This window comes from Conger conger, chromosome 18, assembly GCF_963514075.1.
Source record: "Conger conger chromosome 18, fConCon1.1, whole genome shotgun sequence".
Classification (NCBI taxonomy): Eukaryota; Metazoa; Chordata; class Actinopteri; order Anguilliformes; family Congridae; genus Conger; species Conger conger.
Genome location: NC_083777.1, coordinates 2,770,001 through 2,783,774, shown reverse-complemented (window position 1 = coordinate 2,783,774; position 13,774 = coordinate 2,770,001). Strand labels below are relative to the sequence as shown.

General features: G+C 44.3%; 2 protein-coding genes across 4 annotated transcripts in view; one reads left to right on the top strand and one right to left on the bottom strand.

The window, feature by feature from the left end:
• Positions 1 to 12,092, top strand: part of sgpl1 (sphingosine-1-phosphate lyase 1) — a 29,424-nt gene extending 17,332 nt beyond the window's left edge. For both annotated transcript variants that reach the window (XM_061228760.1, XM_061228761.1), the window contains exons 8-14: positions 1,024 to 1,132; positions 3,014 to 3,112; positions 5,339 to 5,485; positions 5,885 to 6,123; positions 6,740 to 6,886; positions 7,309 to 7,429; positions 8,200 to 12,092. In XM_061228760.1, coding sequence (XP_061084744.1) covers positions 1,024 to 1,132; positions 3,014 to 3,112; positions 5,339 to 5,485; positions 5,885 to 6,123; positions 6,740 to 6,886; positions 7,309 to 7,429; positions 8,200 to 8,355 — 1,018 coding nt within the window. In that variant the 3' untranslated portion in view covers positions 8,356 to 12,092. The remainder of the gene's footprint in view (positions 1 to 1,023; positions 1,133 to 3,013; positions 3,113 to 5,338; positions 5,486 to 5,884; positions 6,124 to 6,739; positions 6,887 to 7,308; positions 7,430 to 8,199) is intronic.
• A 1,263-nt stretch (positions 12,093 to 13,355) lies between these two features.
• pcbd1 (pterin-4 alpha-carbinolamine dehydratase/dimerization cofactor of hepatocyte nuclear factor 1 alpha) overlaps positions 13,356 to 13,774 on the bottom strand; it is a 4,008-nt gene continuing 3,589 nt past the window's right edge. For both annotated transcript variants that reach the window (XM_061228524.1, XM_061228525.1), the window contains one exon: positions 13,356 to 13,774. This exon is cut by the window's right edge and continues 1 nt beyond it. In XM_061228524.1, coding sequence (XP_061084508.1) covers positions 13,683 to 13,774 — 92 coding nt within the window. In that variant the 3' untranslated portion in view covers positions 13,356 to 13,682.

Here is a 13,774-nt window from a genome sequence, read left to right as displayed (position 1 = left end):
AGCTCACACACAGAGCTCACACACAGAGAGCTCGCACACACAGAGAGCTCGCACACACAGAGAGCTCGCACACACAGAGAGCTCGCACACACAGAGAGCTCGCACACACAGAGAGCTCGCACACACAGAGAGCTCGCACACACAGAGAGCTCGCACACACAGAGAGCTCGCACACACAGAGCTCGCACACACAGAGCTCGCACACACAGAGCTCGCACACACAGAGCTCGCACACAGAGCTCGCACACAGAGCTCGCACACAGAGCTCACACACAGAGCTCACACACAGAGCTCACACACAGAGCTCATTACATTTGTAGAAGAACCCCAAGCTCTAGTTCTTCAGGGCCATAGTGGTGTAGCCCTAAGGGTGCTTTTGTTTCAAGGTTTTGGCTCCTCACACTGTGAACCAAAAGTAGTTTTGTAAAAATGTTATTCATGCCAATTCTGTCGTTTATTCTCAGAGCCATTTTCAAAAATACTGAACAAAGAAATGCATGTTCAAGTTTATTGTAGCATTTCGAACAGATTACATTACATTACACTGATGGCATTTGGCAGACACTCTTATCCAGAGCGACGTACAGTTGATTAGACTAAGCAGGAGACGATCCTCCCCTGGAGCAATGCAGGGTTAAGGGCCTTGCTTGTCCCAGTCATTTACCTTAACCACTACGCTACAGGCCAGATACCTAGAGCATAGGAAGGTGTCATGATTTTTACTTGTTTAACGCAAATGCTAATTACTTCTTAATTTTTGTTTTATGTGGATATTACCTTTATTATGGTAATTATTGTATTAATTGTCCAAATCTGTTTATAATTGCAATGTTTCAATAATTACTGCCAGTTTGTTTTAATGTTATATTATTTACATGTCGATTGCACAATACTGTAGCAGTTTAATAGTTGTGTCTTGTTTAATAGTTGTGTCTTGTTTAATAGTTGTCGTGTTTAATAGTGTTATGTTGTGTGGTTGTTGTTAGTCTTCAGTGTAAAGCCGTGACTGTTCTCTCCCGTTAGCCTAGCGCCCGTGAGCGTCCACGCAGCCTTCGACAAAGCGGCGCACTACTTCGGCATGAAGCTCGTCCACATTCCCCTGGACAAGGAGACCATGAAAGTCGACGTCAAGGTCCGTATCCAAACCTGTCAAGCACCTCCCACCCTGATGTTCCGCCCACCTTCCCTCTGCAGTAAATTTATTTATCCTCCTGACATCAGACGCAATTCAATCGCTCTGACGTTTTATCAGTCTTTGGATCCTCCCAGTCTCCTCTCTGTCTGCCGTCTGGGTTGATCTTGAGTTGTATTTAGGTTCAGGACGTGCTGTACTGACTCACACTCACTACGGGAGCATGCGGCCTACCAGTACAGGCCCGGGGGGTTATTATGGGAGAGAGAGTGATATTACTCCCACATCTGCAACGCAGTATTGGGTATAGGCCCTGGGGGATAGGCTTCATAGGAATTCCAACTGGTAAAACGGGTAGAAATCTCTTATGTAGTCTTACATTGACTTGTTTCATGGTGTCCCTCTGGTAGTGACTTGGTGTAGGGTAGGGATCATCAACTCTGGTCCTCAAATCCAAATCCAGCCCTGGTTTTCTTTTCCCCTGGGTAGTTAGTGCTGCTAATTGGCCAGGCTGGCTTCACACCTGACCCAGGTAAAGGTAAAGGTGGAAGAGCAGCACTTCTCAGCCCTCCAGGGAAGGGGGGCGGGGCGGGACTGTTGGGCCCTCCAGGGAAGGGGGGCGGGGCGGGACTGTTGGGCCCTCCAGGGAAGGGGGGCGGGGCGGGACTGTTGGGCCCTCCAGGGGAGGGGGCGGGGTGGGACTGTTGGTCCTGAGAGAAGCGGCTAATCCCAGAGCACCAGGGATGGGAAACGCATATGCATGCTAATTTTGCTGAGTATGTCTTGGGTCACTTCGATCTATCGGCCCATTAAAGGAATGCTGCATATCATCTGCTGGTCACATGACTGCTTACCCGTCAGAAACTGATGATTTCTCATGCGTAAGCTCTCCATTTGCTGACCACTGCTCTCCCGAAAGGGCCACCCAATTGTCCTTAGACTGTTTTTTTGAAAGATGACAAAAACACTGCCCTTGAGAAATGCAGCACTTAAACTGCAAATCTGAAATTTCCAACAACTGAAGTTTTAAATTGGACTCTACTGTATATTACCTTTCAATATACTAAGAGCCCATTTACTAGTGCTAACACGAATTCTAATACTACTACTAAAATGACTAACCTAAAAATGATTTGTGGGCATATTTTGTTTCTAAAAAGAACAACATGGCGTCTTCTTTACCTGCACTCTAGGAGACCACTAGCCTCCAATAAATAAATAACAGTCATAACAATAACTCGCAAGTCATTAACTAGCGAGAATAGCAGCAATGCCCTGCAAATTGCCCTGAGGTTAACGTGTCCCCAGGGATCACGTCAGATACTTTAAACCAGGTCGTACTGAATGACCTCATCCTAGACACGGTGACACCCTTATTGGATAGAAATTACTGCTTTTCTCATTTAACGTTCCGTTGTGATTCCCTTAAATTCAGATACCTATTTTAGATTCACTAGAGCTTTTAAATTTAGATGTGTTCAGATGAATGCAGATGGACTTGATTGCTTTGTTCCGATCGGATACATTCTGTAAAATCCATTCACATTTATTGAGTTACGTTCCGTCACATCCACTTCTCTTCTGCTATGCTTTGTTCCATGTTGGTCCATTAAGTCCCATTACATCTCGTATTGACAGAGTTTTGATGTTTTAACATGATTTAGTTGCCTTGTGAGAGATGTTGTCTCCTCCAATCAGCTCAGATTCTTCGAGCCGAACCAATGATTGGCTGTCCCAGAGGTGCGGGTAAAGGAGAGAGAGGGTGGGGGGAGGGGGTGCTAATGGAAGCGTTAGTGTTGTGTCCTTTCCCTGAGTTTGGGGGTTGAGGGGTGTTCAGCTGTGGAAGTTTGTAGTTTTTAGCGCTCTGGTTTTTGCATGCAGGCCATGAAGAGAGCCATCTCCAGAAACACGGCCATGTTGGTGTGCTCCGCCCCTCAGTTCCCCCACGGAGTCATCGATCCCATCCAGGAAGTGGCTCAGGTAACGGCCCATTCTGACTCGGCAAAATTCTCATATCACACAAACACTTGTCTGTCTAGCCTTACATGTCAGACACCAGAGATGAGGACTTGAGCCAGCGGTGAGGTCTCGAGTCTGGCTTCAGTCGCACAAACACGGACTCCAGACTCGACTCGACTTGTCAATAATGACACATGAACAATAAGAGGCTGCCAAATGCCATCGTGAACAATGTCACAACCAATTGTTAGTTTTCAATGATTTGTATGAAAAATAATCCCTGGTTAAGACACCCAAGGTCGTTTTGCACGCCACGGCGTGCACTTTTCAGTTGCAACCATAGCAACATCCTACACTGTATTTCTTGCAGTATAGCTACCATTACAGGTCCACATGTTGTGACCTTTGGGTTTAAATAATTCAGCTCTTTGAGTCAAACAAAATTATTGGAACTTGCAAAATTTGCCGCATTAAAATTAAAGATGCAGGAACAACCACGTCAATTTTCAGCAGACTTTTAAAAACTAATCTGGAAGTCAGTTTACTAGCACAGGAACGTGGTTGCCTAAAGGCCCGGACACACCAAACCGACGGTCGGCCGTCGGTGGCGCCCTGTCGGCCGAGTCTTTCCGGTGTGTCCCGCACGCCGACACTCCGTCGGCGTGTTTTGGAGGGCTCCGACGCAGATTCAACATGTTGAATCGGCGTCGGAGCCCCCGGAGCCGTCGATGAGAGAGAGCTCTCTGATTGGCTGTCCAGCTAGCGAATCAGTGCATGAGAAGAGAAACGGAAGCGACAAAGCAAGCAAACGAGAAAGTCAAGAGGACACAGACAAAAAGTCAGTGCCATTCCAAAGTTACTATCACTACCAGACACAATTTTCGATTAGTATTACTAAATAGCGAGAGAACAAGGAAATTGCTGCACACTGTTTATTGTGAGCGAGACAATGGCTGCTTCTAGGTCCAACGCAATGCAAACGCATTCCCCGGTCTTCCGGTTTCCATTTTTTGAAAGACAAATACACTACCGCCACCTGCTGGTGTGGAGAGTTATTACCTCTCACGCAGGCGCAGAACGTACGTGCAACTCGGTCGTCGGCGGACCGTCGTTGCGGTGTGTTCGGCACAGCCAGCATTAACGACGCATATCGACGCGAGGCGATCTTTGTCGGAGCTCTGAGGCCGACCGTCGGTTTGGTGTGTCCGGGCCTTTACATTAGTTAGCTAAACTAGCGGAATGTACAATAACGTTAGGACAAACTTCTTCAGGTTGGCTTGAAAAGCCCCTTCGATTTTAATTGTCAACATAGATCACGGAAACTGCTGCATTTGCATGAGCAAAGGGTTGCACTATTTGAACAACTTTTGAATATAACATTAAGCACGATATGGAAACAGGACAGTCATTTTGCATGTCCTGTCATGTAACATTATGTAGTAGTTGTTTGTACATTGATTGTTATTCCAGTGTCATACAAATATAAACTGTATGTACTTTAGGTTGCTTGTAATAGACATTGGCATTAAAAGCTGTAGAAACTGAACCCAGACCTGAGGTTTTGGCAAAGCCTTTCCTCGGCCATCTTGAGAATGGCTTTGCCAAAATGTTGGCTCAGACATGGCAGTTCATTGATGAATAAATAAATTAAATGACCCGTTTTTTGTGTGTCCCTGATAATACGGTTTCTTCAGTTGTCACACACGTGATTTTATATACAAAATGTGACCTACACTTCCGGTTTCTATATCTTAAACTAGTATAGGAATCGTGATGAATTTCTAAAGCCATACTGTTGTTTAGGCTGCACCATTCTGGAGACTTGAGACTTGACTCGGACTCTAGCTCAGAGACTTGAGACTTGACTCAGACTTGCGTTTGATGACTTGTGAACATGTCTGGCAGACACAATGTAAATAGAGAGCACAACGTTTAAGTTCAAAGTTCATGTGCACATTACCAAGAGCAAGTGTGGTGAATTGTATAATTTGCTGGTTGTGATACAAATTAACTGGTAATTCCTTGATAATAACTACCAGTGCTCCAAACGCCACAGTCCAATGCCCAGTGTTCAAATGAACACCGTTTATATCCAGTAGGGACCATATGAATACAGTAAGTTCATTTAACAATGAACATTTTACTATATGACAGCTCTTCAGTTTCAGAGAAACTGACTGTTTAGGATCATGTTTTGAGAATGCTTGACCTCTGACCTCTCTCTCCTGGTGGCGGTGGTGCTCACAGTTGGCTGTGAAGTACAACCTTCCCTTCCACGTGGACGCCTGCTTGGGAGGCTTCCTCATCGTCTTCATGGACAAGGCCGGCTATCCGCTTGCCCCCTTCGACTTCCGGGTCAAAGGTGTGACCAGCATCTCCGCAGACACGCACAAGGTGGGTCCCTTTGGAGGAGAGATTAAGGAGCTCGGCTGTTTGCTAAAAAAAAAAAAAAAAAACACTGCAGCCTTTATTTCCAGGTGGGGGAGTCGTGGCTTTGACATTGACCTACTGCCGCTCCACATTGACTGGTTGACATTGACTGACTTCATTACACTTCATTACATTTATTTAGCAGACACTTTTATCAAAAGGGAAATAAATGCATATGAAATGTCATAGTAAGGATTACAGGTCATATAAGCATCAGTTGTCTCCAGCTGTGAACATCATATCTAGTTCACATGGTACATACAGAATAGGCAAAGTCAGTAGGTATGGTATGTCAGACTAGAAGCCTGGCCGACTGCTGTTCCACATTGACTGACTGTTCTCCGGTTCTCTCTCCTCTCTCAGTATGGCTTTGCCCCGAAGGGCTCTTCGGTGATCCTCTACTCAGACCAGATGTACCGTCACTACCAGTACTTTGTGGCCCCGGACTGGCAGGGGGGCATCTACGCCTCCCCCTCGGTGGCGGGCTCTCGCCCCGGGGGCATCATCGCTGCCTGCTGGGCCACCATGATGCACATGGGCGAAGACGGCTACGTGGAGTCCACCGGGAAGATCGTCCAGACCGCGCGCTTCATCGAGGCTGAGTACGCAGTAGCCAGAGTCGCCCTGTCTGGAGCACTGAGCAGGGCCTTTACACCCCCCCCCCCACCTCCACAATACTGCTGGCCTTTAGAGCTGTCTCAGAGCATTAGGGCCTGTCTTTAGACTGAGATTTCTCTTAGGGTCTGTAGGTACAGTAGTGCTGGTGTTTAGACAGAACTATCTCAAAGGCACTGTAGATAGATCAGTTCTGGTCTTTAGACGGAGGTGCCTCAAAAGATACATTTACGTCCTTGGCAGTACTACAGGGATTGAAATTTAACCGTTTAAAAGGTGACAGTCCTGAGTGAAATATATTGTCCTGCACATGTCATGTTGTAAAGTTCTCTAGTTGGCGCTTAGTTATAGAAAGGCTAGATTTTTGATCTAGCCTCTTGAGCTATGATGCAGGACAAAGGTATTCTTCCATTGTGGCAGGAATAACTTGTGTTTTATAAAGCCCACCCATTCTGTATAAAGACACCAACCTGTTCCTACATCGGTGACCAGTGCTTTATAGTTAATCTGAAACACTGATTTGGTGGATCCTCTGTGAATGGTACACTCTCCACTCTGCTGGCCAGCGTGGCTCAGTTTGTGTGTCCTCTTGCCCACGCTCAGGTGCCGTGAAGTAGACGGGCTGTTTGTCTTCGGGCAGCCCGAGGTGTCCGTGGTGGCCCTGGGTTCCACTGTCTTCGACATCTTCAGGTTATCCAATGCCCTCACCGCCAAAGGCTGGAATCTCAACACGCTGCAGTTTCCTTCCAGGTGCGATTTATTCAGCTTTGTAAAGACACATTTAGCAAATTTTCCTCTTTGTTTTGACGTTGCTCCTTTATAATGTGATATTAGTTAATTTTTTCATCAACTTTTTATTACTTAAGGAGCATTAAGTATTCATACAGTATTCATTGTATTCATTCGTCACATCACCCTTAAAAATCTAGTTTTTTTTGTGGCCCTGGTAAGTTCTCGAGCATAAAATGTTGGGATAGATATGAGGATAGAGTATCGATAGCCTTTCTTTGTTAGCTCGGTATGAAGGCCTGGCATTCATGCACGTTCGCTCAGTGCCTTTAGCACGTTAGCTCAGTGCCTTTAGCACGATAGCGGAATGCGGCTCCCAGCCGCAGTTAGCCCAGGCGGCCACAGGGGGGCGCTGTTTGACTCAGCTCTCTGTCTCCATGCAGCATACACATCTGCGTGACCCTGCTGCACACCCAGCCGGACGTGGCCCAGCAGTTCGTCAGGGACGTCGCCGACCTGGTGGCCGTCATCATGAGGAACCCGCAGGAGAAGACCACTGGCATGGTGAGTGACATCACGTCTCATGTATTCACCCTCTCACCCGTGGTCTCATGTATTCACCCTCTCACCCGTGGTCTCATGTATTCACCCTCTCACCCGTGGTCTCATGTATTCACCCTCTCACCCGTGGTCTCATGTATTCACCCTCTCAGGTGGTCTCACGTATTCACCCTCTCACCCGTGGTCTCACGTATTCACCCTCTCACCCGTGGTCTCATGTATTCACCCTCTCACCCGTGGTCTCATGTATTCACCCTCTCACCCGTGGTCTCATGTATTCACCCTCTCAGGTGGTCTCACGTATTGGTTGAGGATTTAGTCAGTATTATTTTCATACATACAGTAGTGGGGTCTCTAAAGGCGATATCAACTGAAAACGTATATGTGCATGTGAGTGAGCTTGTGTGTATGGTCACATTTCTGTGGGGTAGTATGGAATAAACTGTACCCTCAACAGCAATCAAGGATTCAGTGCGTATGAAAAGATGCTGCATTTAATCATGCTGTTTAGTTGCGGCCAAACAGAAACATATCTGAGTAAACAAGTAAAAATCATGTTTATAAGCCATTCTCATGAAATTAGGAAAAAAAAATTGAGCTGTCTGGGGTCTTCAGAACCCCAATCAGAACACAAAGGCTTAAATACACTACATTTAGAGAAAAGTTCACCTGCTTAACAACTCCGATGAACTGAACTTATATCCTCAATTGTAGGAAAGTAAGCTGTTTACCGCAGTGTAGAGGATCCCATAATGCATTTCTCTTTCTCTCAGGGAGCCATCTACGGCATGGCCCAGTCCATCCCCGACCGCTCCATGGTGACGGAGATCTCGTGCGGGTTTCTGGACTGCCTCTACAGCACGGAGGCGCCGGTCCCCACTGCTGCTCCGGAGAAGAACCACATGAACGGGTCGTCCAAGCCACACTGAGGCCGCCGGGGCGTGGCCCTCCAGTGTTCATTCCCCCTTTCGTTGCCTTATCTTCTTCTTTTTTTTAATTTTCATCCCGTTTTCTAATTTCCTGTCAAAAGCACAAATCATTGTCCTTCTTCTGGTTAGAGAGGAGTTTCCGGCTCTTCGGGAGAGACGTAAGGATTGTAAACGACCTAACGAGGGAGGAACAAACCTTTCTCAGACGTGGGGGGGTTTGGGTCAGTTTATTTCATGCATGTTTTAACTTGGGAGAAAATTGCGATTGGCTGAACTTGCTCTTGGCGCCTCTTCTTCGAACCACACCTCGTTTGAACCTGAGCGAGCAGCTCCGGATGTTGATTGGCTCGTGTAGGTTTCGAGTTGATCAGAATTCTCAGCAAGCCTTCCCAAAAAAAAAAGGCTTTTGCGATTATAGGTACTACCCTGTGACTTGTAAATCACAGTGTTATTGGGTGATTATAAATGGATAGCCTGCTCTGGGGAATGACCACTAGCAGTACAGAGCCAAAAACCTCTCATGATCCATGCACGGCTGCCTATTGGTCAGTGCCGACCAACCAGAGCTTTCGACATTTAGTGTCTGTCCATGTTGCCGTTTCCATTTCACTTTATTATAAACCTGAAGTCCAGGTCACCTGAAACAGCCCGGCCTCTTCAAACCGGTCACATACAGCTCATTAGTAACACAAGGGAAATGAGAGCTCTGTCGGAAGCCATTTTGTCTACAGCCCTCAGGCCATGAAGAGGCACCTGGATATGCTGAACTAGGACAGCAGAATACGGCCTCCGCATCACCATAGCAGAATAAGGCCTCCGCATCACCACAGCAGAAGATGAACAAACCAAAACCCCCATGCTCTAGAGGAAAAGCACTTTAAACTGGGAGCTGAGAAACTTTTTTTTCTTGCAAAGAATCTAAACGAGCATGTTGGGATTGATATGATAAACCGATCTTGAAGCCATGACATGATACAAAAACGTGTTTTAGTAGAGCATTTCGCATAGGTGATCCAAAACAAAATTGAATTTGCGAAGATAGTGTGAAACTTTAGTAAAAAATGAAGGAATGAGCAATGAGAGAGTAGCTTGAGTAGACTGTAGGTGTACCACTGTGCTGGCTGTGCTCCCAGTCCTGAAGTCCTTCACAAATACGAATGTAGGGTTAGTAACAGGGTCCTCGACATTAAATTACAGCAACAGGTCAACATGCAACAGCTATAATCAGGGAATTACTTTGAGTAGATTATTTTACAGCAAATGTTTTCACACCTAAATCAGAGGCTGTGGAAAAGTCCTGTGTCATGTGACTTCATTTACACATCTCACACTATCATCTGTAATCAGTAAAACATATTAACTGTTCCTAAAGAAGTGCCTTTTAAATTCCTTTTAATGGCAAATATGACACAGGAAGCCATTTTGCACAAAATATGTTGAAACTGGCACCAGGAGATGTGCTATGCTATTCTAGTTGTTTTTTGCCCTCAAAAGTCATTTTGATCAAAAGTAATGAGCATAACCAAATCTTGCTTAATACACTAAGTGCGCTCGAGGCATTGAAAAAATAATATTGAAGGTGTAGTAAATATATGTGTACTATTATACTAATTTATATCTTTAATTCCTTAAACATATAGTGGAGGCGATGAGAAGGGAATTCTCTTTGAGAGCGGAAATACTCATTTGTTCCGCAACATAAGAGTCTTGTATGATGAATGTGGACATAACGGTTTAATTTATCAGCTAATTTAAAGCCAGGTTCTCTCAGTTCTTAATGGGATAGGATAGTCGGTTTGTGATCGAAAAGGAAAATGAATTTGTTGTGCGCACGTTTAGAATGTTCTGAGATATTTGACCGTACGGGAACACAAAGATCCATTCCTGAGCAGAAGTGTATGTTTTGAAGGAATAACTTTGAAACGGTTTAGATGTTCTGAGAAGGTCCATTATGCTTTGTTGAATATCCATATCCAGAGTCCATTTCAGACACGACCTGGGTCAAATGCGTAATTGTTTTGGATTCAAATGCTTTCATATGCTTTACTGAGCTTGCCTGATGTGTTCGAAGCTTTGAAATTAGCCAGCTGGCTAAAAGTAGCACATTTACAGCAATGGTCATTAATGTGCATAATGTCCCTGTTTCAACTAACTAATAAAGTAAATATTCTCAAGACGTATATACCCTGCCTCCTGGTCCTCTTGAGTGGCTCGCAAGATCACTCGAGCCCAGAAAATGTTTTGAATCCAAAACAACGACGTATTTGACCCGGTTTCAGACAGCCCACCTGTATGGCCTACTGTCTCTGTAAATGAACATAGTCCATTGCACCTGAAACCCACTGAAAACCCTATTACGTTTACCAGTTTATAGACCACCAAGCAACATTTGTAGCTATTCACATATACTTTACCCACAGTATCCCTTGTTCTTGTCCCAGAAATGTCTGTCCACTAAATGCAAAAAATATATATCGTATAACAATTCAGCTGCAATGTAACATGAAACACTTTCTCTCTTATTCGCTTGCTCCAACGGTTATATGTTGTGAATATTTTTGTTAAGTCTTTTTAAATTTTTAGGTGCATTTGCATTATGCATTTTTTTGCTACTCCTATCTACCTCACTATGTCCATATTACAATGCAATGGCGTTTCACGTGGAAGAAAACGGTGGATTAAGTGTCGTTTCAAAAGAAGCGAAGCAAACGCTTTGCAGAGCAACGCAATTAAACCACAGGCTGCGTGTTCTTTTGTGGTAGGGAGTCATTATGATTCTTGCTTTTTAATCGTTTCCATAACAATTTCATACAACATATTTTAAAAGTTAATCGTTGATGTGGGATGATACCCCATGGTCAGTTTTGTGTCTCGCCTGGTGAGTCCTATCTGGTTCCTGATTGGCTGGAATGGGAACCCGGAGAGACTTCACCAGTGCTGTGGCCACAGTGCAGGACACCGTGGTGGGTATACCCAAACATGCGAATACAGTTTGTCACCTGTCTGAAATGTTTTCATTAATCATTAACTGTGTCAGATATTTCAATGAGTCCTCTTTTTCCTGTTTGTATGTGTGTGGTTTTTTTTTTTCTCCATTTTATTTGGTTCTAACTATGTGGAATTTGAACATTTTGGGGTCAATATGAATCTGATTTATTTTCTTAATTTTTATATAACATATAATAATTTCATTCCATTGTTACTGTGTGCAGAATGTGACCTAAACTTTCAATTTTGAGGGTTCAGTGTTAAACGGAAGCAGCCAAAAAGTGACACATCCCACAATATCTTGCTAATGTTTTAGAAATTAATGTACGTATGCATCAATGTTATGATTTGCTTGCTGCTTTAATGTTTAACTTGAAGCTTGGCCTAGTGATTCAGAATGAAATCCGAATTAATAACCATTTTTGGAGTCTCTCCCCACACACAAACAGGCATACACGTATTTCATCACTCTCTGCAGGAAATGGCATTGGGAGATATGCGATGTGGTTTGTCCGTGAGTTGTCACTTTTGACGGCACAATCATGTACGTTTGAGTTTGTGCAGCATTCACCGGTATGCCTTCTGGGTCCGGCCCTAGCGCACACACATAAGGTAGCCCTGTCTCAGGAAACTCAATCTAGCAGCAAAATATGAAATGTCATGTCCAATAAGGTCGGTGGCGCTTACATAGACTGCCCGGTTTTGTATCGGTTGTTGTTCCTGGAAAGAAAATAAATAATTTAAAAGTATTGGTCCAGAAAAATTGTGTTTCTGTTCTGTTATGTTCTATAAGCTTTTTGCTTCGTTATTGTGTTGGGTCTTCTTGTTCGTCCTATGAAGCTGGTTGAATGGGAGTGGGTGGGTAGGTGGATGGCATTGTTTAAGAGTTTATAAAAATAACTTAAATCAATGACTAACAAAGCTATTTAGTCATGAGTTAAATTTAGTTGCGAGCGATATGTACAGAAATAATGCCCTGACAGGAAGTGGAGCAGAATTGTGTTTGCGGTCTTGTAGCCATTGTTTTGGTGTGAATGATGGTCAAAGTTTATGAGAGACTACAGGAAGGTATTGGAGAAGGTCAGCACTGTGGGGAACTCTGTAGGAAACACCAGTAACTTTACACAAAATGAATTTTAAAGTGGCTGTCAAACAATGCTGGGCACGATGACTTGGAAAGATTTACAAATACATTGTTTGGATTATGCAGGTGTGTTTTGACTGTTGTGGAATAAATCTTCCCTCTAACTTCTGGCTGAAAACAGTTGCCAAAGTTACCGGCCATATTGAGATTTTTGTCTAACTTTTGAGGATGAGTGGGGTTGCATGGGATTTAAAGGGGATGTTTAATACTAAGCACATTCCATATTTGAAGATTTGGATTAATTTCAGTAAAGTGTGTATGGCCGTGTGTGTATGAACATAGCTACTGTGTGAACAGAGCTGAATCACCTGTTACTCCAGGTGAAAATGGTCAAAGGTATACAGTGGACCAGGCAAGGATGGCACAATAATACTTGCTCTGGATCCTCTTGTGGGGGCAAAAATAGAGGAAGTACTTTTAAGTCATTTTGCTGCCCACATTTATTTAGAATCAGAAGAACAACTGGACAGTCACAGGGAAAGGCACAATATGTCCTGAGGAAATAAGTCCATTTCTTTTTTTTTTACGTGATAAAAAAGATAAGGCCCTCTACCGCAGGAGAAAAAGTAGTACAAGGTCGTGACCTGACTCAACCGGGACTGTGTTTGGTCAAGTGGAGTAGATAAAGATAAACAAACAAGCTTCATAGGTGTGTAGTGAGCAGTGCACAATCTGAAGAATGTTCCAGAGCTTTGGCCCCCCTCTGTATTGACCCTCCAAGGCGAGGTTATCGTAACTTTAATCGCAGTTCATTTGAATAGTTTGAATGGGAGACAACTGCTGTACCTCCCAGTTGGAGAGCCATGCCTTACATCTTTCAAGAGTAGTTTTTTTTCAAATGTTTTTTATTTATTTATTCAAAAGTCAGTGTTCTACAACTTAATTTCCTTCAATTACCAGTAGAGTGTTCAAATGTCAGTGTTCAAATAACCTTAATCACCTTAAAGGGGTACTTCATGTGTCTGATTAATACATGGGGGTGCTGTTACAGGCCACAACACTATGGGGGCGCTCTTGACCCTCCTGTTGTTTTGTAAACAAAAAGTGCCGTGAAATGTGCCGTGCTTAGCTAGGTAGCCGGGGCGTTTCTCCTTATCTAAGAGCTCCTGTGTGGTTTATGGTTTAAGGCTCAGTTGTACAAACTGTCATATGGAAACAATAACATGAGAAGGGTCCATGGTCACTGCAGCGGGCTTCAGAGCACCGAGGCCTGGTCGATGAAGGTCGCCAGGGTGATGTCCCGCTGCGACAGACCCCCGCAGTCATGCGTGCTCAGGGTGATCTGCA